We start from the raw sequence: 24,408 nt of genomic DNA on the forward strand, positions 1-24,408 counted from the left end.
ACTTAGGGAGACATCTTTTTAGCCCGTGAAGACATTCTGCAGCTGTTGTTGGCCCAGCTTGTCCAAGTTTCCCTCCTAAATTTGCTCCAATAGACTAAATTTGGTAACCACTAACTGTAACCCTACACAATGGAGCACTGACCACATTTGGGGCCAATGTCATATATATTTCTCATATAGGTCACCTATCTGGGGCTGTCGCATGCACTGCTCTGTTTTTTGGGATGTGTGTGTGTGTGTGTGTGTGTGTGTGTGTGTGTGTGTGTGTGTGTGTGTGTGTGTGTGTGTGAGTGTGTGTGTGTGTGTGTGTGTGTGTGTGTGTTTGTGGAGAAGACATTTACAACCAAAGGACACAAGTACAAGCAGACACACACACATACAGTTGTCCTCCGGAGGTGCGGCACACACAGTTATGTTTTCATCACATATGAGGACATTACATTGACTTACATTCATTATCCTAACATTAACCATAAGCACTGCCTGTCTAACTCTTAACCAACCTTAAACTAACATTAACTTTAAACAAAGTCTTCACCCCAAAATTAATGATTTACGCTAAGGGGAATTCCTTTTTGTGCCAATAAGGGAGTCCACACAACATGAGGAATACCTGCACCCCCCCCCCCCCCTGCACACACACACACACACACACACACACACACACACACACACACACACACACACACTGTTTCTATGTATGTGCCGTCACAGTGCAGACAGAGGTTGTAAACATGGCGGCGGACGGGATGGTGCTCACCAACCACGACCATCAGACTCGAGTGGGGATACTGACAGGTGAGGAGAGCGTTTGATAAAATGTGATAAAATGCTTCTTCACGGTTCACCTGTGTGTCGTTTCGCCGTCGGTTGCCCGCGCTCGTCGGTGTCACGATACGAGCTGTCTCCGCTGCAGAGCTAGCTAACGTTAGCCTGCATGCTAACCGGTCATCGGTGTAGCGCTAACGTTAGCTGGCTGCTCTCGGAGCGACCGGACAGAGGCGGGAAGCGTCGTCTGTACCGGACTCTGTAACGTTTATTGACATGTGAGTGAATGGTTGTCATATTCGGTGTTGTACTACTGTAGTGAAATATTTTAATCACCGTCAAGCGACACAAAACGAGCAAAAACCGCCTGGTGAATACTTTCAAAATTAGAGTGCTGAGCACGAGCTATAACGAGGGGCTGCTTTTATTCTGAAATAAAAGCACGTTCTTCCTGTTCGCGTCTACCGAATGTTTGCAACTTAACGAAAAGGAAGGTTATATATATTTTGTAGCGGTGCAGCGTTACCGAGCCTACTTCAGCTGCATTATTCATGTCCCTTTGCAGATCCGACGTGTTGGCCGCTGTTGAGGCAGCTTCTCGCTCACATGCATTTCATTATGAAATGACAGTCAGTGCATTTAATCGTAACGTGTGTGTGTGTGTAATTTTAATGCAACGCACAATCGTAGACATATGTGAATCATATAAATCGTGCAGTTTGGTTAGAAGGCGCGGTGCAGCCATAGATGAAACCTGTTTCTGCAGGTTGTTTCTAATGAGCTCAGCTGATGTTGGATCAGATCTTGAGTCGTGCCTGCACAGGAGAACCGGGACCAGTATGCATACAGTCACACCGGTTAGCCCCGTTGCCTCCTCCTCGCCAAGGCGGTGGAGAGACGTGAGAGTAATGTTAAAAAAGAGGATGCACGCCAGCAGCTGGCATCTAACAGCAGCTCACCCTGCTGTCCTTCCAGCTGACAACCACAACCTCCTGTCACATGTTAACGCACGTTCCTTACCCATCCATGCGCCGTGTGTGTGTGTGTGTGTGTGTGTGTGTGTGTGTGTGTGTGTGTGTGTGTGTGTGTGTGTGTGTGTGTGTGTGTGTGTGTGTGTGTTGTCTTGTACATGTGTAAGTATGTGGAAGACATTTTGACTGAGCTGATGGGTCAAGTTTAGGGTCAAATATGGGTTTAGGATTCAAATTTGACACAGTGTGAAATATGGAAAATGCATGAGCACAGCTGGCCAGTGTGTGTTATTCTGATTGTTGGAACAATGTTAGGAAAGCCAATGATAGGAGATTGTGATGACTGGGCAGAAGGAGCCTGATATGAGCTATTACATCTCCCAGGTGTAGCATATTAAGCTGGAATACATCAAACAAAGGTGTGCGTGTGGAAAAGGCAAACATAAGGCTGGAGATATTCTACATTAAGCCGACGATGAATTGTTGTCCGAAAACTATTAAAAACACATCAGTGAGTCACACTGTTGCACTGGCTGACATGCTCCTTCAGTATCATGGACACACACACACTATTTTTTTTTTTTTTTTTTTAATCACACACACACACACACACACACACCGTCCTGCTGCAGTAAATACTCGCAGGAGCACCAAATGTGTTCTAATCAGTGGTTGAAAAATCCAAATCCAAATGGTCAACTACTAAATAAACTACACTGCTCATTCATTTGTAAAGATGTGTGTCTACAGGAGGAACAGATAAATTTAGGGTAACCACGGGTTTGACGTGTGTCACCTTCACATTTGGGTCACAGAGCTAAACATAGGTTTCTGTTTATTATTGTTTATTAACGCTTTATTGGCAGTGTTTTAGAGTGATTTCCACAATACTCAAAGTCTCCTTTAAACATCTGGATGAATTCTGATTGTTTTACCTGGTTCCTAGTTTGGAATTCTGTTTCCTGTCTAGGTAACTGATAATGAGTTTTTTTTTCAGCCAAATTAAAGAGTTTTAAGGACTCTGGAAATATCTTTAGAACAGGGATACGGTTTCAGTCTTAATACATATTTGTAAGTCTTATTGTTAATTATTCTTGGACTTGTATTAAATTGGATTCTATGTGGTTTTAAAGAGGTTGCAGATTAGAGCAGAAACCCTGTTTACAGACTAGACTGGCCAGAGGTGTCACTCAAGGTGCAGCAAATCCATAACGACTTACTGTCAGGGGATAATTGCCTCTTAAATGTATAATTAGATTATAGGAAATGTTCTATACATTTATGTGGAAGTAGTGTTTTCTTCTAAATGAGTTCATGAATACATTTAAGGATGGAGCTGCCTTTGTATACAGAACTCAACTGATGGTTTTCTTATATATGTAGTATATCAGCTGTTGACATTTGTAATCTGAGTTTTTGGAGAGGTGAAATCTGTCCCAACTGCATATTGATGCAGTAAGTTGCTAACATACAGGCATCACTTTCTGTTTAATTCAGCGCTGCTTGTTGGCAAGACAGACAACAGAAAACGCACTTTAAAGGGTTGAAGTGTGTCCGATGATACAGAGAGCAGGAGAAATAAGAGAAATCATCATGCATAAAGAGTGATAGAGATGCATTTTTACCAAATCTGAGGTTTCACCTGACCAACCTTCACACAAAAAAGTTAGACAGCTAGACTGATTGACCTCTAGATATTTTTGTCCATGATATCAGTGTGCCAAAGCTTCAAAATAAGCCACATTTCATACATCCATGTGTCAGAGGGCTGCAGTGACAGGCAGCAGTGTCTGCAGTCTTCAAATGTCATTAAATGTATATTTAAATTTGCCAGACAGGCCTTTAAAGCCATGATACACATGTTCTGTAAGAGATATAGAACAGTCTTACCGTTAGGCCTGTCACAATAATTATCGACTTATCATTCAATAACGTAATTATCAGCATCATCATGTCTGTATATGGATTTATCGTATGATACACGGACATGACCTTGATAATTTTTTTGACCTCAGTATTGCCACACTTCACATTAGCAGCTAAGAGGCTATTCATGTCTCATTGGCTAAGCAAGTAGTGTCCTCCATTCCTCACTGTGTACATCCTGAGTGGAGACTGTAGAAGAATTAAAGGTAAATAACTCTGTCCCCAACCATAATGGCAGTCTGTGTTTTTACACAAGTGTAGCACCCAGTCTGTAATCCCAATCTGCCCCCACATTGCTTTATTATATTATTATATGATCATTATATCAGTGGTATAAAATGATCTTCAAATGACAATAATATAGTTCATCGCGATTATTTCTGACACAATATATCGTCCAATAAAAGTGTCGTGACAGGTCTATTTACTCTATGTGATCAGTAAAACTACATCAGAGGTGTTTCATCATGAGGTTTTGTCCCAACTTACTTCTGGACAAAAGTGAATAAATAAATGCCACACACACTTCATAACACACACACCTGAGCACCTGTGTAAACTGCTCCTCTCTCTCTCTCTTCTTCAGTCAGTGACAGCTGTTACAAGAACTTGGCTGAGGACAGGAGTGGAGTCAACCTGAAAGACCTGGTCCATGATCCCTCACTGTGAGTCCACACACACACACACACACACACACACACACACACACACACACACACACACACACACACACACACACACACACACACACACACACACACACACTAACACATACTAACACATACTAACACATACTAACACACCCTGATAAGTCCACACATACACATACACTGTACACACTAACTGTGTCTCTGTCACCTACTGCAGGCTAGGAGGAGTCATCGCAGCCTACAAGATCGTTCCAGATGAGATTGATGAAATTAAGGTACGTGTCTCTGCTTTAAGCTCGCTAGTAACCACATCACTCAGACTGTCAGACGCTCAGCCAGATGCTGAGAGACAGTCTGGACCTTTCACACTTTGCTGGTGGCATTCAGAGACGTCTCAAAGTCACGTCATAGAAGATGACACACTTGATGACTGAGATACAAGCACAACAACACTGACAGAGGCGCCCAATTTAGTTCATTAAGCAGGGACCATGCATCCGGCCATAGTGTTCCTGGTGAGGAAAATTCATGATGTAGTGATCTTTGTGTGTGTGTGTGTGTTTACGTGTGTGCAGGACACTCTTTTGGACTGGTGTGACGAACAGGAGCTGAATCTCATTCTGACTACTGGAGGAACTGGATTTGCACCACGAGATGTTACACCTGAGGTAAACACACATGCAGGCACCGGAATTTGAATATCGAAAGGGAACAAGCTGATAACAATGTTAGTCACTAAAGAGTAGTGAATAGAAAATTCACTGAAAAAAATGGTCTCTGTATTGAAAGTTTGAAAGTCAAAATTTATTTCAAATATAAAAATAGTAAGACTACCCATTTGCCAATAGCCAATGGTAACCAATTCATTTGCATGACATATATTACAGTATAAGCTAATTTTAGCTGTCACAGGTATATGTGTCAGCATGCTGATAAGTAACAAGTTATTACAATATAGAATGTCAGACATTCATTATGTGAATTCATTTAGAAATGGTGTTGCCATAGTTTAGTTTATACTCCAGTGAGTGCTGACAAGTTCATTTTTTAACTGAAAAATGTCCCAGTTTTTATATATTTACATATTTTGGTCAAAACTGTTTAATAACCAAGTTTAAAAGATCCTCATAAAATGTTTGTCAGTGTCGTACGTTTGTCTGTAGATATCTTTAACTCAGCAGTGATAGTATCAACCAGATCATTCAAAAAATGAACTGATGAGTAAGTATAAATATATTTAATACATGGGTTGAAGGTTTGACTGGGGGACAGAATAAAGTCCAAGAGTTCATTGAAAGTATTTCAATGGAATTTCCTTTTTTTTGGTATTTCCTGAATATATGTACATTTGTATGAATATAGCAAATAACCCATTTTGATGAAATTGATCATTAAAAATACAAATTAGAATTTCAGTGTACTTTTGGAATACAATCCCTGAGAGGCAAAACTCAGGGAAAGAATAACCTAATTCACAGTTAGGCAACCTGGCTTTTGGCAGCTGGACAGTAAGAGAACACTGTGGAGACATGTTAGTCAAGGAGACAAAACAAGATTTGAGGTGGACATGTCCACTCTTGATTAAACAATAGACATTATTATAATTGAATGTAAAATGTTATTATTAGTATTGTTAATAGCAACAGTGCTCACCTAGATCTGTTTGTTAGTAATAAATGTTTAAATCTATTGACTGAATGAGTGTTGGTGTTTGTGTTGCAGGCCACCAGAGAGGTGATAGAGAGAGAGGCTCCGGGTATGGCTCTGGCCATGCTGATGGGATCACTCAACGTTACACCATTAGGCATGCTGTCCAGGTGAGGACTTATTCTCTTATTCTGCTCTGTTTGTTTACTGTCAGTCAGTGAGCCGTGCTGTCTAAATGAGCAGGTTCACCACTAATCTGCTAATCTGTTTTATTCAAACCAGATTAGCGTGTGTGCTATCCTCTCCTGCTTTAACCTGATTTGTGCTGTGTTGTTTCCAGGCCAGTGTGCGGCATCCGTGGTAAAACTCTGATCATCAACCTGCCAGGGAGCAAGAAGGGCTCTCAGGTAAGATTCTGTTTACTCGACTGCCTCTATACGCTGTTAGAATGTGCTGATCCAGATAGAGTCACAGGACTTGGATAAATAGTGACTTCACTTGACAAAGTAGTAAGTCATACTGTTTTTCATTTATTGCTATTGAAATTAGGACTTTTGCAAGTGACCGCGATATTGCAATTCTGCGCTATAGACAAGTAGACGGCAAGCAACCACAACTGCTATGTTCAGGTTTTTCTTTTCTCTTGTTTTACCCTTAAATGCATGTAAATTGCCCCCACGTTCTAGTCCAGCAACAGCTGAGGATCCCGCACTGAGCACCCAGACCTCGTAACAGAGGCGGCCTCGGGTTGAGCTGACCAAGGGTCAGTGCTGATACTCAGTAGTTAAACATTTTGTCTCGGTTAAATGTTTAAACTATCCCAGGTCCCCGCACGACTGAGCAAGCTGCCATTTAACCTACGAGATAAAGTAGTTTTCCACCAGTCATCCAGCCAGACTCCATTCATAAATACCAGGTTTAAAGGGACTTAGCTCTAGGCCAATGTTGTTACCTTTAGTAATAGTCACTCTCCTTTTTAGCTCTGATTTGGTCTCCTCTCTTATGAGCGTTTTCTTGCTAAAAACAGCTGCTGCTGTTTTAGACGAGGCTGGAAAACCAAAAATGTGAGCTAAAAGAGGCTGTAAAGCTCCAGACGTGACCCCTTTCACATTACACACAGTCTAATGTTAATAAATCAAATGAGTTCAGCTTTAAATGAACTAACTGAGTGTGCTGGATGTGTAAATAGGCACCTGTTTGCTGACATAAATGTTATGTTTGAAACTTGTGCTGCTGCCCCCAAGTGGTGAAACAAAATGAATGAATGCTCCTTTAAGTATCTGTTAGTGTATGTTAATGAACACAATTAAATTAGAAATAAAGTATGGAACTATTACCGTCACATGTGTTTCTGGTTAAATACTGACTCGATGCAATGATGAAAAAGCTTCATAAGACACTACAGCTCATCACAGCATATCAGAGCTTTCACATTATATAGCTGACTTATTTAAAGTAAATCATACTGTCACTTCTGCAGGAGTGTTTCCAGTTCATCCTGCCCGCTCTGCCCCACGCCATCGACCTGCTGCGCGAGGCCTTGGTCCAGGTCAAATCCACGCACGCCGCCCTGGAGCAGCTGCCCTCCCCTTCCGCCCTGCTGGGCAACACGCACACCAACACGCTCAGCAACACGCACACCATGGAGCGCGGCACCCAGTGCGAGGACGAGGACGAGGACGAGGAGGAGGAAGAGAGGAGGAGAGGAGGCCGACACGTGCACAACCACCACCACCACCACCACCAGCACGCCTCCTCCCACATCACGGCGGCCGCCATCGCTGCCAAGGTAAACCTGGTCAGACAGGACGCACACAGGACACGCACCAGGACCAGCGCTGCCTGCTGGAAACTGGATTGATGAAAGTTTAATGATCCCTGTGGGGAAATTGGGTCATTGCAGCAGCAGGATACTGTACTATAGACAACCAATGCTCACATACTATAGGCTGCTGCAGGTTTCCAAGCCAAAACCCTAACCCTAACCCCCCCCCCACATATAAGCAGTTAAAAAAAATCACATCATCAGCAGGAGATTTCAGAATGTCTATTTTCACATCGCACATAAAAATCTCACCAGTCTAGCTCGAGCCTAGGAAAGGGATGAAAAAGTAGTCCCAGTCCCTCAACATAGACCTCATTTACACCTGGCATTAGCACGTGATCTGTATATGTTATCAGATCAGCTGGACCACATCTGGAGGTGGTATGACCTGCATTGTGATCAGGACTCAGACAGAAGGAAGTGTTAATATGTTCATCTAAATCTGCCCAAGAAGTTCTCCTCACTGCTTTCTTAAGCTTCCTGCAGATAAATGCTTCCTCAGCAAAGTAGAGCCCATACAGCAGCAAATGCCTCAGGAGACTCTTGATGCACCGCTACGACGTCATAGCAACGCACAGCTTTGATTACTTTCTTATAAGTAACATGAAAGGAAAAGAAAAGAGTCCTGCGGATGTACAATAGCGTCATTATCAACATCATCATGTCTATATATGGACTTATCATATGATACATGGACATGACCTTGATCATTTTTTGACCTCAGTATTGCCACACTTCACATTAGCAGCTAAGAAGCTATTCATGTCACATTGGTTAAGCAAGTGGTGTCCTCCATTCCTCACTGTGTACGTCCTGAGTGGAGACTGTAGAAGAATTAAAGGTAAATAACTCTGTCCCCAACCATAATGACAGTCTGTGTTTTTACACAAGTGTATCACCCAGTCTCAAATCCCAAATGACAATAATAACGTTTATCGAGATCATTTCTTAGACTATATATAATCCAATAAAAGCAGTCATCGTGACAGACCTGCCAATAGTGTAATCTTAAGCTTTTGCGCGTCGTTAGCTGCCAAAATGAACCTGAGGAGACATAGTTGATTTCTCAACTCAAGGTGCAAAGTCTTTTAACTCCAAATTGGAGTAATATAGCACTGTTAATGGGGATAATGAATAGGACTTTTACCTCCAGAGGAACACAAAATAGTTCCTCCCACTTTCCAACTCTATTGAAATCTGATCACAATTCAACAGAATCAAGATAACAACTGTGGTTATTAATACTAGATGTGAATACAAAGAACCTTCAGTCAGATTCTTTTATCCACGGGACATATTCAGATACAGATTGTGTACGTATACTAATTGGGGATGGGGTCTTCACTCACACAAGCCAACATGACATGATTGGATTTTAAAAGCATTGACATGTACACTTGATTAAATCATTTAAATCTACAGTTTAGAATAGAATCAGCTGCTATTTCATTCAAATGTCAACTTTTTGTATCATTCATGAACTCAGTGGAAACCATTTCATGTCATTCACCTGTCTGTGTGTGCCGACATGTGTCTGTGTGTTGTGTGTGTGTGTGTGTGTGTGTGTGTGTGTGTGTGTGTGTGTGTGTGTGTGTGTGTGTGTGTGTGTGCGCGCGCGCACGTGCATGTGTATGTGTATCCATCAGACGAGCCATGCTTTGTTCATGGCTAAAGGGGCTCCCTACCTGCCCGGCAACACACCCGCCCCTCCCACTCATTTCACCTGTAGCCATGACCATCAGGTGAGACACTCACTCGCACACACACCCCCTTCTTCTCCTCTCCTCTCATTGGTCAGCTCATCATGCCTGTCAGTCACACACACTGCTGGCTCCTGTTCTTCATACACGGATAACTGAATATTCGTCATTTTGATTGTTGATGCCTTAGTGGTTTCAAATGTGCCATAGTTTGGTATATTTAACTTAAAGGTGCAGTGTGTAGAATTTAGTGGTATCCAGCAGAACTGACTAGGCAGAAACAGAATATAACATTCATAAGTATGTTTTATTTAGTGTATAATCCCATGAAAATAAGACTTGCTTAGTGCTTTTGTTACCTCACAATGAGCCCTTTATATGGACACAAGGAGCGGGTCCTGCTCCACAGAGTCTGCCATGTTTCTACGGTAGCCCACAAGGGACAAACTAAACACTGGCTCTAGAGAGCGCGTTTTGTGTTTTTGTTGGTTTTGCGGGCACCGTACGGTCTACTACCATGAAGGAGAGGGTGAGGGGAAGGGTTGCAATCTGCAGCTTCACCACTAGATGCCACTTGATCCTACACACTGCACCTTTAATATTATACAATTAAGCTTATTTGACTGTTATGATACCAATGAAAACATGATATTTGATTATGGAAAATTGATAGAAATGTGTCATTAAGGCTTCACTTATCAGATCATTATTTGTTATAGATAGAAAATATAATTAATTGGCTTCTTTCAGCTCACTGTTTTTTGCTTTGAATCAGTGTAGTTTCCAGCTGCTGTTTTTAGTTTAAAAAAAAACACAGGGTTGTCTGGCAAAAGAAATGAAAACAGCTCAGCTCATGCTGGACCACATCATGCAGCACCATCTGGTGAGGCGCTGTAGTTGGCCAATCCTCTAACTCAGGGATGTGAGTTAGAGGAAGTGATTGTCACTAAACAAGTGAGCCATGTCCAAAAATGAACTGAAAAAACTTGTCTGTTTTGAAATGTCAGAATTAATTTAAATAATAGAAGTAGACATCACAGCCCATTGTTATTACTGATGGTAACCAATTCATAGGAATGGCCAATATTACAATATTAGCTCATTTTACTCCAGGGTTGTCATACATAGAGCCTGTGAGCCAGAATTGGCCCATCGAGGGGTCCAATCTGGCCCACTGGATAACTGCTATTCCTGCTGATTTTCACTCGTCATTCACAGTCAAGACTTGTGATCTTCCAGTGGACGTCCAGCTTGAGATAATTGTCCTTCAAATCTGAATCACATTGCAAGTCAGATTTTTGGACTGGGGCTGGGCGATATGGGCTCAATCAAATATCATGATATTTTTGACTAATACCTTGATGTCGATATTTTGACAATATTGTAGGGATGGCGACGAGATTTTTGATACATAATCTGAAAAAATCTGTAATTTGGATATAATGACTTAGTGGATAAAGGCAGATAATAGAACAATCTGTTAAGCTCACTGCTTACTGTAATGCAGCCTTTAAAAGCAGGAAAAGATTACATATATTACATATCACCATATTACCATATTCACAGTCTAAGACGATATCTATAAAATGTCACGATATCGATATAATATCGATTTATTGCCCAGTCCTAGCTTGGACACATTTTATCAGTAGGCCCTATCTGTTAGCACACTTTCTCATTGATGCGAATGGGAATGTGTGTCCAAACTTTTGACTGGTACTGTATATCATATATTATTTATAAGTTATTATGCAATGGTTTTACTGGTCTGACCTGGCCCCTGAACTAAAATGAGTTTGACACCACTTCTCTAACTGCTGTTAAAGAACCATGTTGTTAAGAGAGAGAGAGTTAATAGGATCATCTTCATCAGCTGGTTAGTATCATGTTGCTGGGTTAGTTGAACCATGTATGAAGAACGGGGCCTGAAACATTGAACGATGTGGTAATGTTGGTGGTAGAAAGCAGCAGTTTGTAGGTGTGATGGCTATTTACTTTACAGAAGAGAAGAAAAAAGTTGATGTATCTTTTAAAATAATTCATTTAATAATCATTTATTTCCTAAATTGTGTCAAGATCAGTGACAATAACACTGACATCAAAATAAGCATTAAGTGTGTGTGTGTGTGTGTGTGTGTGTGTGCCCGTGTTTGTTTGTATGTGCGTGTGTGTGTGTAGATCCCGGACTCGATCATTTCTCGAGGCGTTCAGGTGCTTCCTCGAGATTCGGCCTCTTTAAGCTCCACCCCTTCCGAGTCACCGCGGGCAACACAGGCTACCTCCCGCCTTTCCACCGCCTCATGCCCGACACCCAAGGTACACACAAACACTCACACACGCACACACACGGACAAATAATCTGAAATTTTAAGTTCCTTGCATGTGCTTGAGAAAGACTCCTAAAGCATGCCAAGATACTGAATGTAGCGTTACCGTAACTCCCATCAAATTTTTGCATGATTGGATATTTTTCTGTCTTCTATTTTCCCAACTTTTAAACTGTCTCTCGATGTTTTCACCACTACTCCCAGTTAAGAAGAGGTTGCCAGTTTAACTCCATTAATCGGCCCTCAGACGGCTTCATCAACATGAAACCAAAATGTCAAAGTTTGATTCAACCTCGCAGAACATGACTGTCGGCCTCTCGCTCGCAGTGATGGATTACTTTTACTTAATGGACTCAAAAGTCTCGGGACTGGTGTGCTGTTTGGAACTGAATGGGAGTGAATGAGACTGTGAGGAAAATATAAATACCTTTAGTTGTGATGCAATCAAGTAATAATTGTCCCAATTCATGCATGTTATAGCATTGGAAATGGAGGGGAGAAAGTCCAATCATAGTGGAATGACCTCAAAGTTTATGTTTATTTCTAATTCTCCCTGTTAAATAAGTATGTTTGATCACCTCCCTGTTAACTAATGTGTTCCCTGTTTTTAATTGGCTGTTGATGCTGTTTCCAGTTAATGTCTCTCACATTTATCTCTTGATGAATTCAGTATAATGTACAAACTTGAAGGAACTTGACACACACTACAAAAAACCAACATAATTACCACTCTGCAGCTTAGTTTCTCACTTTTTTCCGTTTAGCTTTTATTTTTTTGATCGCTGTTAAGCTGCGCTCAGTAAAACTCAACACTTCCTGCATAGATGTTTCACATTAAAAACCTTTCTGTGGCTCTGAGCGCATAATCACTTCTGTTCTTTGTCAACTTAAGCAAAGAGGATGGATACGGAGCACATGAAACCCAAGTACCTGTGCAGGTTAAAATAGCGTCTAATAGAGAAGTAATTCATATTTTACAACCTCCTTTTTGCTTTTACTTAATCGATAACAGTGCAAAGAGAAAGAGGAAAGTACAGAGAGAGTTATGATGTGAAACATGACGTGCAGAAATCAGTGTGCAGACTACCTCTGATTTCCTCTTTAGACTTTTAATTTGAAACATGCAGAAAGTGTTAAGTTTCGCCGATGATAACTTAATATCTATCAAATAATAAATGGCCAGCAAGTGGAATCTAGCAAAGTGGTGATTGTGAATGTGCTATTAAAGAAGTGTTGTGGAAATGTACATTATGCTAAATTTGCCATTACAGCTCAGGTAATTCAACCTTTCCCCAGTGTTTTTTTTTTTTTACATGGCCTTTATTAGCGATCAGCCTTTATTTGTTCATGCCAGCTCTTATATGAAAATTGACAGTATTCATTTTCAAGACTGACACACAGCCTGAGAAAAAGTGTGTTTAAATAAAACTGGAGGATGCTGCATTTTTAAATGAACCAACCAACAACAGCCCACCTGGGCAGCTGTTGCTACACTGGATATGTCACAGCTTTTAAATTGATAAATAATGCAGAAAAAGCACAACGTTATCAGCAAATATGACTCATGAAGAAAGTAAAATGTCATCACAGGTTTTACAAACTGTTTTGATGAAGCTGTGTTATGAGAGGAACCTCCATCACTCGTCAGATACGTGATTAAAAAGCAGAAAGTCAGTTGTGTAGCTGCAGCTTGAGTGTTCTGCTATAAATGATGGCATTTACATCTCTGTGTCCTGTGTATTAAACACTATTCATAGACACATCAACATGAATAAAGCATTGCCAGACTGTCCTGTTAAGGAGGAGAGGGATTTGAATCACTCTGTACATATGTTTGCATCAAACAATGACCAAATATAGAATATCTGTCTATCTCTCTGCAGGTTCAGTCACGATGTGGCAGTAATGAGAACATTCTGAGAGCCAGTAAGTTCTGTGTGTGTGTGTGTGTGTGTGTGTGTGTGTGTGTGTGTGTGCGCGCGTCTCATTAACATGCCAGCACTTCAACAGCAACTTGCATCAACATGGAAAACTTAACGGTGTTGTTTATAGTAGCACATTTACCTGTTCATTTTAATTCTGTTTGTGTGTGTGCGTGTGCGTAGGCCACAGCGCGGTGGACATCAGTAAAGTGGCGCGTCGTCATCGCATGTCCCCGTTCCCGTTGACGTCAATGGACAAAGCCTTCATCACTGTTCTGGAGATGACGCCTATTCTGGGAATTGAAGTCATTAACTACAGAGGTGAGGCTTCAGACGTGTGTGCGCGTGCGTGTGTGTGTTTAGGACTATTTTAAGTATGCTGAAGAATATAATATAAAGTATATTGGCTCCCAAGCGATCCGCTACACATGCATATTGTCATTATTGTATAATAGAAGCGGCTCACACCGCTTTCTCCGCAGACGGTTTGGGTCGAGTGCTCGCTCAGGACATCTATGCCAAAGACAACCTTCCTCCATTCCCCGCCTCCGTTAAAGACGGCTATGCTGTACGAGGTGAGAGCAATAACACCGCCCCATATTAGACAAGACCAGGTTAAAAATGATGTGAAAGACGTGAATGTGACGGGTGACTCAGTTAACATGCATTTATTTATTCACAGTGTTTAAATTGTCTCTCTTAGCTGTCACTTGAATCTTAAAAAAAATAAACAAAAAAACAGGTGAGGTTTGTGAGAGGTGGTGTGATATCCATAGATAACATGACTAACATCATTATCATTGACCTGTAGCTGCTGACGGCCCTGGAGATCGCTTCATCATGGGAGAATCACAGGCTGGACAACAGGTCAGCTCTAATACACTAACACTACTGTAATGATAGAACCTTCTGCTGTGTCTCAAATATCATACTTCTGTACTTACACTTAATATTGCGTGTGTGCGTAAGTGCGTTCACACTGAGAAGTATGGAAAAATGCAGTGCAGTATAAGTACCTGATTTTAGACATAGCATTCAACTAAATACTATTAGTAGCACTTTTAGCAATGCAGCTACTACTGCTGTTAAAAACTGCTACAGTATGAGCACTTCTACCTATCCAAACTGCTAGTTATTGTGCTGCTACTGTTATACTATGAAGCTTATTTTAACGCTGGGAGCACAACAACATCATAATGAGGTAGGAATTATGGGCGTTTCCAAGCACACTTGTTGTGTTGTGTGTAGCAGCATAAAGAGAAAAAAAGGCTGAGTGAAGTGGAATAATGGAAGGTGTGGCGATTTTATAAATACAGTCTAAGCCAGTCACATCGCTGCTTTCATAGCTCTGAACCAGCTGTGTCGATCACAGTGAGGCATGTGATGAGCTCAAATGGAAAATAGAGTTCTCCAGGAAATCATATCGTTGCCTGTATGGTTTCTGAGTGTGAACACAGCAGCACACATCTGCAGCCAGATGGTGACTTAAAAAGTTGCGTTTATGTTTGTTTAGTCGGATTGTGTTATTCCGCTAATGTTGCCAGGTTTTTTTTATCCCTTTTATGTTGTGTGTGTGTGTGTGTACAGCCTACCCATACAGTGATGCCAGGTCAGGTGATGAGGGTGACGACCGGGGCTCCCATTCCTTGCGGAGCTGATGCTGTGGTCCAAGTGGAAGACACAGAGCTACTGAGGGAGTCTGAGGATGTGAGTGCCCCACGTCAGGATAACTTTACATCATTGGCCGGCCGGTTGGCGGGACGACATATGAGACAATGGCTGGTAACGGTGATATTCACTGTCTGTCTGGTGTGTTTCAGGGCACAGAGGAGTTGGAGGTGAGGATTATGGTCCAGGCCAGGCCCGGACAGGACATCAGGTAAAAAAATGTTTTAAAAAAATCCTATATGCTAATGGGACTAAGTGGGAGCTAATTAATCCGACGGTTAATTGTGAGTGTAACGTGTTTGCGTGTCTTCACAGGCCAATAGGTCACGACATCAGGCGAGGGGAGTGTGTGTTGGCTAAAGGAACACACATGGGCCCGTCAGAGATCGGCCTGCTGGCTACAGTGGGAGTGACCGAGGTCAGCGTGCACAAGTTCCCCGTGGTGGCTGTCATGTCCACTGGAAACGAGGTACACACACACACACACATGCAAACACACTTTTGCACTAAATCAAGACTCCACCTGAATTCATGTTTGCGTGTTTGGACGTGCAGCTGTTGAATCCAGAGGACGACCTGAACCCAGGGAAGATCAGAGACTCCAACCGCTCCACCCTGCTGGCCACCATCCAGGAGCACGGATACCCCACCATCAACCTGGGCATCGTTGGAGACAAGTAGGAGCATTCTAACTTAACACAAGATACACAAAGTGACTGAGAGTCTTGCTGTTTTAAGAGATGACTGCTATGATGTTATATTCTCACTTTAAAAAGCTCAAGAAAACATCCAACTCATTAGTAAAACGAGTATGATGTGATTGTTTTTTGCAGCCCTGACGACCTGCTGTCAGCTCTCCATGAGGGAATCAGTCGCGCTGATGTCATCATCACCTCAGGGGGCGTGTCCATGGGAGAGAAGGTAACCCCTGACTTCTGACTCAGCCTCCACTAACCAACAAATGAATTCCTTGAAATATTTTCTGATCTTTAATCATCAATCTTTTCACGCCACTTGTGTCTCTCTCCATCAGGACTACCTAAAGCAGGTGCTGGACATTGACCTTCATGCTCAGATCCACTTTGGACGAGTCTTTATGAAGCCAGGGTAAGATGGAGGGGAGGGGGGGTCTTTATTATTGACCCCTGCTAAGAAATAACTCATTCACTGTTCATATTAACCTCACTGCTGCTGCTATTACTACTACTGCTTATACTACTATTACTACTACAATACTACTACTGCTTATACTACTATTACTACTACAATACTACAACTGCTTATACTACTATTACTACTACTGCTTATACTACTATTACTACTACAATACTACTACTGCTTATACTACTATTACTACTACAATACTACAACTGCTTATACTACTATTACTACTACTACTACTTATACTACTAGTACTACTACTATTACTACTAATACTGCTTATACTACTATTACTACTACAATACTACTACTGCTTATACTACTATTACTACTACAATACTACTACTGCTTATACTACTATTACTACTACAATACTACAACTGCTTATGCTACTATTACTACTACAATACTACAACTGCTTATACTACTATTACTACTACTACTACTTATACTACTAGTACTACTACTATTACTACTACTGCTTATACTACTATTACTACTACTACTACTTATACTACTAGTACTACTACTGCTTATACTACTATTACTACTACAATACTACTACTGCTTTTACTACTACTACTGCTTATACTACTAGTACTACTACTATTACTACTAATACTGCTTATACTACTATTACTACTACAATACTACTACTGCTTATACTACTATTACTACTACTACTACTTATACTACTATTACTACTACTGCTTATACTACTATTACTACTACTACTACTTATACTACTAGTACTACTACTATTACTACTAATACTGCTTATAATACTATTACTACTATTACTACTACTACTGCTTATACTATTACTACTACAATACTACTGCTTATACTACTATTACTACTACTGCTTATACTACTAGTACTACTACTAGTAGTATAAGTAGTACTACTACTGCTTATACTATTACTACTACAATACTACTGCTTATACTACTATTACTATTACTACTGCTTATACTACTAGTACTACTACTAGTAGTATAAGCAGTAGCAGTAGTGGTAGTAGTAGTAGTACTAGTAGTATAAGCAGTAGTAGTAGTACTAGTAGTATAAGCAGTAGTAGTACTACTTATACTACTAGTACTGTCTCTGATACTGTCAGGACCACTAAAGTGAAAATAATGACCTGTGTTTTTCTGTCCCTCAGTCTTCCTACTACCTTTGCCACAGCTGACATTGATGGAGCACGGAAACTCATCTTTGCTCTACCAGGTACCATATTGTATTATGTCTATATAACGTAGTGTGTGTGTATGTGTATGTGTGTGTGTATGAGTGTAGAAGGAGGCCGTACACGCACCAGAAACCATTTATTCATTCAATTTGGACTCACTTTTCGCCACTGTAGTATTCTGAGCGCCGGTCCTAAAATTTCAATCATTAATATCACTGGGCTACTAATGATTTTCACTCACACACACTGTGCGAGCATGATGACACCCTACGTTGCCATGGAATTACGTGAGTCATGGACTAGTGCGTCAAATCCCAGAATCCTCCCTGTCCTCATTCTTCAAAGTTCATCTACGTGAAAGCTGCTGCTCCAACAGTAGCGTAGCCGCTTTAAGGAATAGGGCAGCGTGTAATGTGTGTATGTATGTGTGTGTGTGTGTGTATGGTTGAGGAGATGGAACTGTGTGTCTTCATGTAAGTCGAAGTGTTTGTTATGACAATAACATCAACATAAATGTATTCACTGAGTATAATAAAACACACACCAGACATTTATAGTAGTTCAGACACTTTGCGCTGTATGTATGCACTAATATAAATTTTGTTTATTATCTACTAATTATCTGACTGTGTATTCAATGGTTTACAGATGTTTTCCTCTGGAGTAACTCAGCATTGTGTTATTTTTTTAGGGAACCCAGTGTCTGCTGTGGTGACGTGTAATCTGTTTGTGATTCCTGCTCTGAGGAAGATGCAAGGCATTCTGGACCCCAGACCTACCATTATTAAAGCTAGGGTAACATACACACACACACAGACACACACACACACACACACACACACACACACACACACACACACACACACACATCCAAGGCTATCTAATAATATATCACATAATTACATCACAATACATTAACTTTGATACCCCAAAAAAGCAAAACAGCTGTTTGAAAATACTAACTGCATATGTACATGTTCCAGTGTCGCTGTTCCAATAACCAAGTTAACATTTCCACTTCTACGTTAAAATACATACTGGTATGTTTGTTTTTGTGCTTCACTGTTTGGGCAGTGGGTGTGTAGCCCCCCAGCCAGTTACAGCTCGCAGGGTGTGAGGTCGAGCTAACAGGTTACATTCCTGTGTTTTTATTTGATTCAGTGCTTCTCTGTTTTTGTCGCGTCTCTCTGTTTGACCGACACACACACGCGCAGAGCAGAGAGCTGGTGTGTTTATTTTGTGCTTTAACCGCTGTGAAACAAGTGTAAAGCAGTACTACTGAACAATGTTATGTACGCAGTATAACCCTGAAATGTGTGTGTTTGTATGTGTGTACATATTTCAGCTTTCCTGTGATGTGAAGCTGGATCCCAGACCAGAGTACCACCGCTGTATTCTCACCTGGCACCACCAGGAGCCACTGCCCTGGGCACAAAGCACAGGTACACACAAACCTCCACCACTGGTAGCACACCAGCTGCCAGTGAAAAATAAATATAAATGTATTGTCAAGTGATATTAGTGTAGAGTGGTTTGAAATGACTGAAAGATCAAGTTTCACAGGTGTTTTTCACAGGTCAGTTACCGTCAATAAAGACATATTTATTAGAATTATTCAGTAAACATGCAGGTGGCTTTAATATACATGATCTTCCCCAGCCTATCAGTGTCAACATCAGATCAGTTATCAGAAATCTGACCCGTAGCTCACATTACAAGAGTCGGTTTAGCTCACAGGCTCTACTTTTCAGTTTTCACTTGAGGCTCTCCATCAGAATCTTGTGGTGTTATAAAATCAAGTCAATTTTATTTGTATTGCCCAATATCACAAATTTCAAATTTGCCTCAGTGAGCTTTACAGTCTATACAGTAATACAACATCCACTAATAAGGAAAAACCTCCTAAAAATACATTTTTAACAGAGGAAAAATGGAAGAAACCTCAGGCAGAGCAACAGAGGATAGACAGGACAGAGAGACATGCAATAGACAGGATAGGACAAGACAAATTACATAAATACAGCATCATAAATTAAAGTAAAGCCAAAAAAACCCTATTTCAGTTCTACCACTATACTATAAAACATGTCAAATATGAGATTGTGTGCAGACTGAAATTGTGTCCAGCACCTGTCTTTTTATTCCAGATGTGCACGTCTACTACATAACTTTTTTCAAGTTCCACCATTACACCCCAGAAAGTTAGCAGAATTCATCAACAGAACTGTAGAAATACTTTATAAATCAACCTAAATTGGACGGTGTCAGTTCAGCAGGGACTTTATTGTAAGTATAAGGTGATGTAATTGGACTTGTGTTATTTGAATGGAATAAAAAATGACTAAAATAGCTTCTATCTATTTTACAAGCACTAGCACTGACAGATGAGCATCATGACCTCTGACCCTCTGTCTCCAGGTAACCAGGTATCCAGCAGGCTCATGTCAATGCGTAGCGCCAACGGCCTGCTGATGTTACCTCCTAAAACAGAGCAGTACGTGGAGCTGCACAAGGGAGAGGTCGTGGACGTCATGGTCATCGGACGGCTATGATGCAGGTAAGTCAAGCACTCACACTCGTTTTACACTCCGCAATGAAGACAGAGAAAAAGAAAAGAAGAAGAAAAAAAAATCAACCAAAACTTTTTTTTCTCTCCCTCTTCAGACTTCAATGTCACTCGCTACCGATTACCATGGCAGTGCCAGGACTTCCTGTCTGGACAGGAAACGGGCGTGGGGGCAGGAAGCGATGCATGTCGACCTGGTCGCCATTAGCTGTGATGTCATATGCAACAGCCAATCGGAGCCAGCGGAGGCTGAATCCTCATTGGTCTGCTCTGAGGAGATCACTGTATTTCAATGAGAGAAAAAAAATGTGAAAAAAATATATGAAATATGAGATTTATTCTGTAATATTATTATTATTATTATTATTATTATCCTGATGATAATGATTATTAATATTCTTAATTAATATTCTATTTATTATTATTATCATGGTTCTGATTGAATATTATCATCTTAGTAGTAATCATGCCCTCTTCTCTCCTGTTCATTTGCTTTGTGCGTTCCACATTTTTCCCTGGTAGTTATAGAGATATAGACTCTTTTCCCTCCTTCCTCCACTCCTCCTGTCCTTTTATCCCCTTTTTTCTCTTATTCTTCTTCTTTTCTGCTATTGCGTCCTCTATCCAGATATAGAAACTTCCTTATTAACCCCTCCCTGCAGTATCACTACACTTCCTTCTGCCTCACACTGACCCTAACATCAGACTTTGACAGATATATGAACTGAAGGCTGATTTTAATATATATTTATTATTGAGTTGAAGCTGCTGATATAGTTTGTGCCAGTACACTAAATACGACTTTTTTTGCAGGAAAAAAAAGAGGAACAAAAATCCAAGGATTCTTATTTATTTCTTTATTACATTTTTTTTGTCAAGATATCAAAGCATTCAGATCATACTGAGACATTAACGCTCATCTTGACTCTGAGCGAAAGCCATGAAACTCTTTGAGGTGGCTCAGCGTAAAAGCAGCGTGAAGCAGGACTCACGGGGTTAAATCCTTCCAAATATAAACATATTAATAAATACATAATTTATGATGTGTAGTCATGTGGGCCACGCACGCTGATATTCAGTATAACCCAAAATCTGCATTCAAGTAGTGATTTACACAAGTTTAAAGTGTACGCCTTAAAGGTACAGTACAGTTTTTTTTTTTTTTAAAGGGCACTCTACTGATTTAAATCATGAAGTCATAAGTTACTTGTCATGTAGCGTACTACTTAGCCTTGGGGGGGGGGGGGAATTCCCTATGGCTCTAAAGTTAGCGCTTTTTAAAGATTTAGCTTAAAAAACAAACCTAATGACGCTGTTAAAGGGCCCTGTGGAGTCTTATAAACAAATATACAAAAGTTAAGTTTACATACATGTTATGCGCCAAATTGCGTCGTGTCAATCCTCGAGGACTGGCGGATGTTTTTTTTTCATACATCACGTTTCTTTGTAATGTTTTGAAACCTGTTTATATCCGTGTTTTAGCAGTTAGCTTCTTCCCTGCCTTTGTTGGAGTATTACTGTGTTTCTCGGCGTGTTACCGTCGAGTCATGTGACTTACCTTAACTAGTGCGACTGCATATCGCGTCCTGTGTCCTCACAAACAACCAAAAAAAAAAAAAAAGAGGATCCACTATTTTAAAAAACTGCACAGGGTACCTTAGCTTTTAAGTTGCGTTATGGGAAATGTAGGATCCAGTGTTTTAACTCAACTTTTGCTGCTTTAATTTTGACCGTTCCTTTTTTTAACATATCACCACAGTAGACCTTTTAAAACTCTTAAGTGGCCAATCAGTAAATAGAACTGTCCAGTTGACAGCCAGTCAGAAAGGCAGGCTTTTTATTGGCTAATCAGGCCCTTCCATCTTTTTTTTTTTTTTTTTAATTTTCTGCCTTTAAAACCACACGAACAGTAACAAAAAAACAGCTGCTTCAGCGAGTTGTGACGTACAGTATTCCCGACTCCGAGGAAACGCTCGAGCCGACATCACGTGAAAGCGGGGTGTCGCATTCAGGTGCTCGTAAAATGACACAACTGGTGAATTTACTACCACTGACGGTGTGTTAAGGTGCTTGTTAAAAGTCAAAAGCGTCCGAGTAGTCTGACCGCTTTTTCTCTCAATGTACTGTATGTAGTCCGAGCAACGCTGAGGAAACACAGATTCGTGTGATATTTGGCCTGCTGTTTCATAAACGTTTGATATTTAGCCCACTACAAGCTCCGTTTACTTCTAGCGTAGAACAGAATAGTAGAGCAGTGTCTTGCTGATTTAAACACTGACTTTAAATTGTTTACTAATTAACAAGGACCATTTAAATGCATCATATGCAATCTGTGAGACCCCTGCATTCACCAGAACGCCATACCTTAAACTTCTATAGTTCCTCTGATTCTTCCTATCAGTGTGATCAGTGCCAAACAAGCCCACATGGTCAAAGTCTAATGCTGCATTCAGGTCGTATTGGAATAACTGGCGCAGATACTTGTGTGAATTTAATGGTACTTAAAGACACCAGGATGACATGATTGATGTGTTTTGTAGGTGTTGCTGCTGCTGCTGCTGATTTTCTTGTGTCAGTTTGAAATATAAAGTGGAAGCTCACATTTACCATCTTTCTGTATGACATGAAGGCAGCACTAGTCAGCGTTTCTGAGCTTTGACCCCTCTTTTCCCGACAGGCTGACGCAGTCTTCCTCCAACTCCCTCCTTCCTTCCTTCCTTCCTTCCTCCCTCATCTTCCTCTTTTCCTCCCCCCCAACCCTCCTTTACACTTGCATGCCCATAATGTGGGGGGAGGGGCTTGTCTTTTTCTCTTTGGGCAGGTTTGATTTCAGGTGCGAGACCAGGGTGCAGCATCTGGGCGGTACTTCTGACCCCGGCTATAAAAAAAAAAAAAGGTTTCAGTTTCTGCCAGTTGTTTTTTTTTACGCAACAGTCGGTGCGTAAAAAGAGTTTAAAAAAAAAAAAATGAAGTCCAGTCTCTGGTTACCAACACCGTCTTCTCATTTTATTCCTCTCTAGCTTTGAGGTCAGAAACTTCCCAGTTACCTCAAACGCACCATTTATCTATCAGCGGCTCGTGCTGTGTTCATGCAGGAGCAAAGTGGAAGAACAGGAATAGGGAGTTTGGACAGTAACTGGAAGGACTTCATCTAAATTTAAAAAAGACAACAAAATTAAAACACCACAAGTTTTCGGCAGCTCGTATTTCCCGTGAACACAGCATCAGAGCAAAATCCTGGCACCTGCCCAAGGAGGACTAATCAAACCCAGATAGATTCATTTGAGTAAGAAGAAGCAGGTTATTGATAAACTGCCTTTGTACTGAGTGATTCGTAACACTGGACTTAAACTCAGTGTCACACTGCACACACTATAAACTATGACCAGCACTTGTAATGAAGCAATGACACAGCATTCTACTACTACTGTATAAAATATAATGAAAAAAAGGATGTTTTTTTCTGTAATGATATTATTGAAACTGAAGATGAATTAATAAAAATAATCCTGATTATTCTGTACTTTCTTTTTGGACTAGTTCTTTTTTTATTTATTTTTATTTAATCTCTGGAGGTTTCATTGAGAAGGGAAAGCGATGATACAGGGTGAGCAAAGAGTTGGATGATGATCATTAGAGACATGTTGACAGAAGGATTGTAGCAGATTAGATAGTCCATGCTGTTATCTGATTTTGCCGTGGTCATTTATAGATTTATAGCTCAGCTCAGTCACTCCTTTATTCAGGCTGGAAACTGAAATGAAACCATGAGCAAGCCTAAAAACACTGCAGCTATATGCAGTGATATATTTAGTGGCCATTTTTGTATTAATAACTACAGGAGTCTGGATACAACTACCATGCAAGACAGGACTCTCAACGTTATCCAAATAGGTTATTCCTTCATTTTGAAATTTGAATAATCTTTTTCATAATTTTGCATCTCTTTCATGAGATTACTTTCCCCTTTAATAGGGGGATTATTTTGAATATAGGTTGAATCCCATTTAAAGGTTTAAGGCTATGAATGAATCCATCTTGGTTCATTAGATTTGGCAGCATATTTGCATTTGTTTTTATCATTC

General features: G+C 40.7%; 1 protein-coding gene across 2 annotated transcripts; it reads left to right on the top strand.

The window, feature by feature from the left end:
- Window positions 1–699: 699 nt before the first annotated feature.
- On the top strand, window positions 700–23,846 carry gphna (gephyrin a). Of its 2 annotated transcripts, none has more exons than XM_062439866.1 (24): window positions 700–798; window positions 4,252–4,330; window positions 4,533–4,590; window positions 4,891–4,983; window positions 6,038–6,132; window positions 6,303–6,369; window positions 7,443–7,751; window positions 9,434–9,529; window positions 11,666–11,803; window positions 13,698–13,740; window positions 13,920–14,057; window positions 14,192–14,311; window positions 14,548–14,603; window positions 15,324–15,443; window positions 15,557–15,615; window positions 15,720–15,873; window positions 15,960–16,081; window positions 16,238–16,325; window positions 16,438–16,511; window positions 17,731–17,795; window positions 18,449–18,552; window positions 19,103–19,199; window positions 20,176–20,314; window positions 20,422–23,846. In XM_062439866.1, exons 1-23 carry the CDS (start codon window positions 735–737, stop codon window positions 20,307–20,309), a joined length of 2,373 nt encoding a protein of 790 aa, XP_062295850.1. In that variant the 5' UTR covers window positions 700–734; the 3' UTR covers window positions 20,310–20,314; window positions 20,422–23,846. The 2 variants fall into 2 exon arrangements, with proteins under 2 accessions (XP_062295850.1, XP_062295851.1); XM_062439867.1 differs by having other exon boundaries at window positions 14,219–14,311.
- Window positions 23,847–24,408: the final 562 nt, after the last annotated feature.

The sequence above is a fragment of the Scomber scombrus genome, chromosome 19 (assembly GCF_963691925.1).
Source record: "Scomber scombrus chromosome 19, fScoSco1.1, whole genome shotgun sequence".
In the NCBI taxonomy this organism is placed as follows: Eukaryota; Metazoa; Chordata; class Actinopteri; order Scombriformes; family Scombridae; genus Scomber; species Scomber scombrus.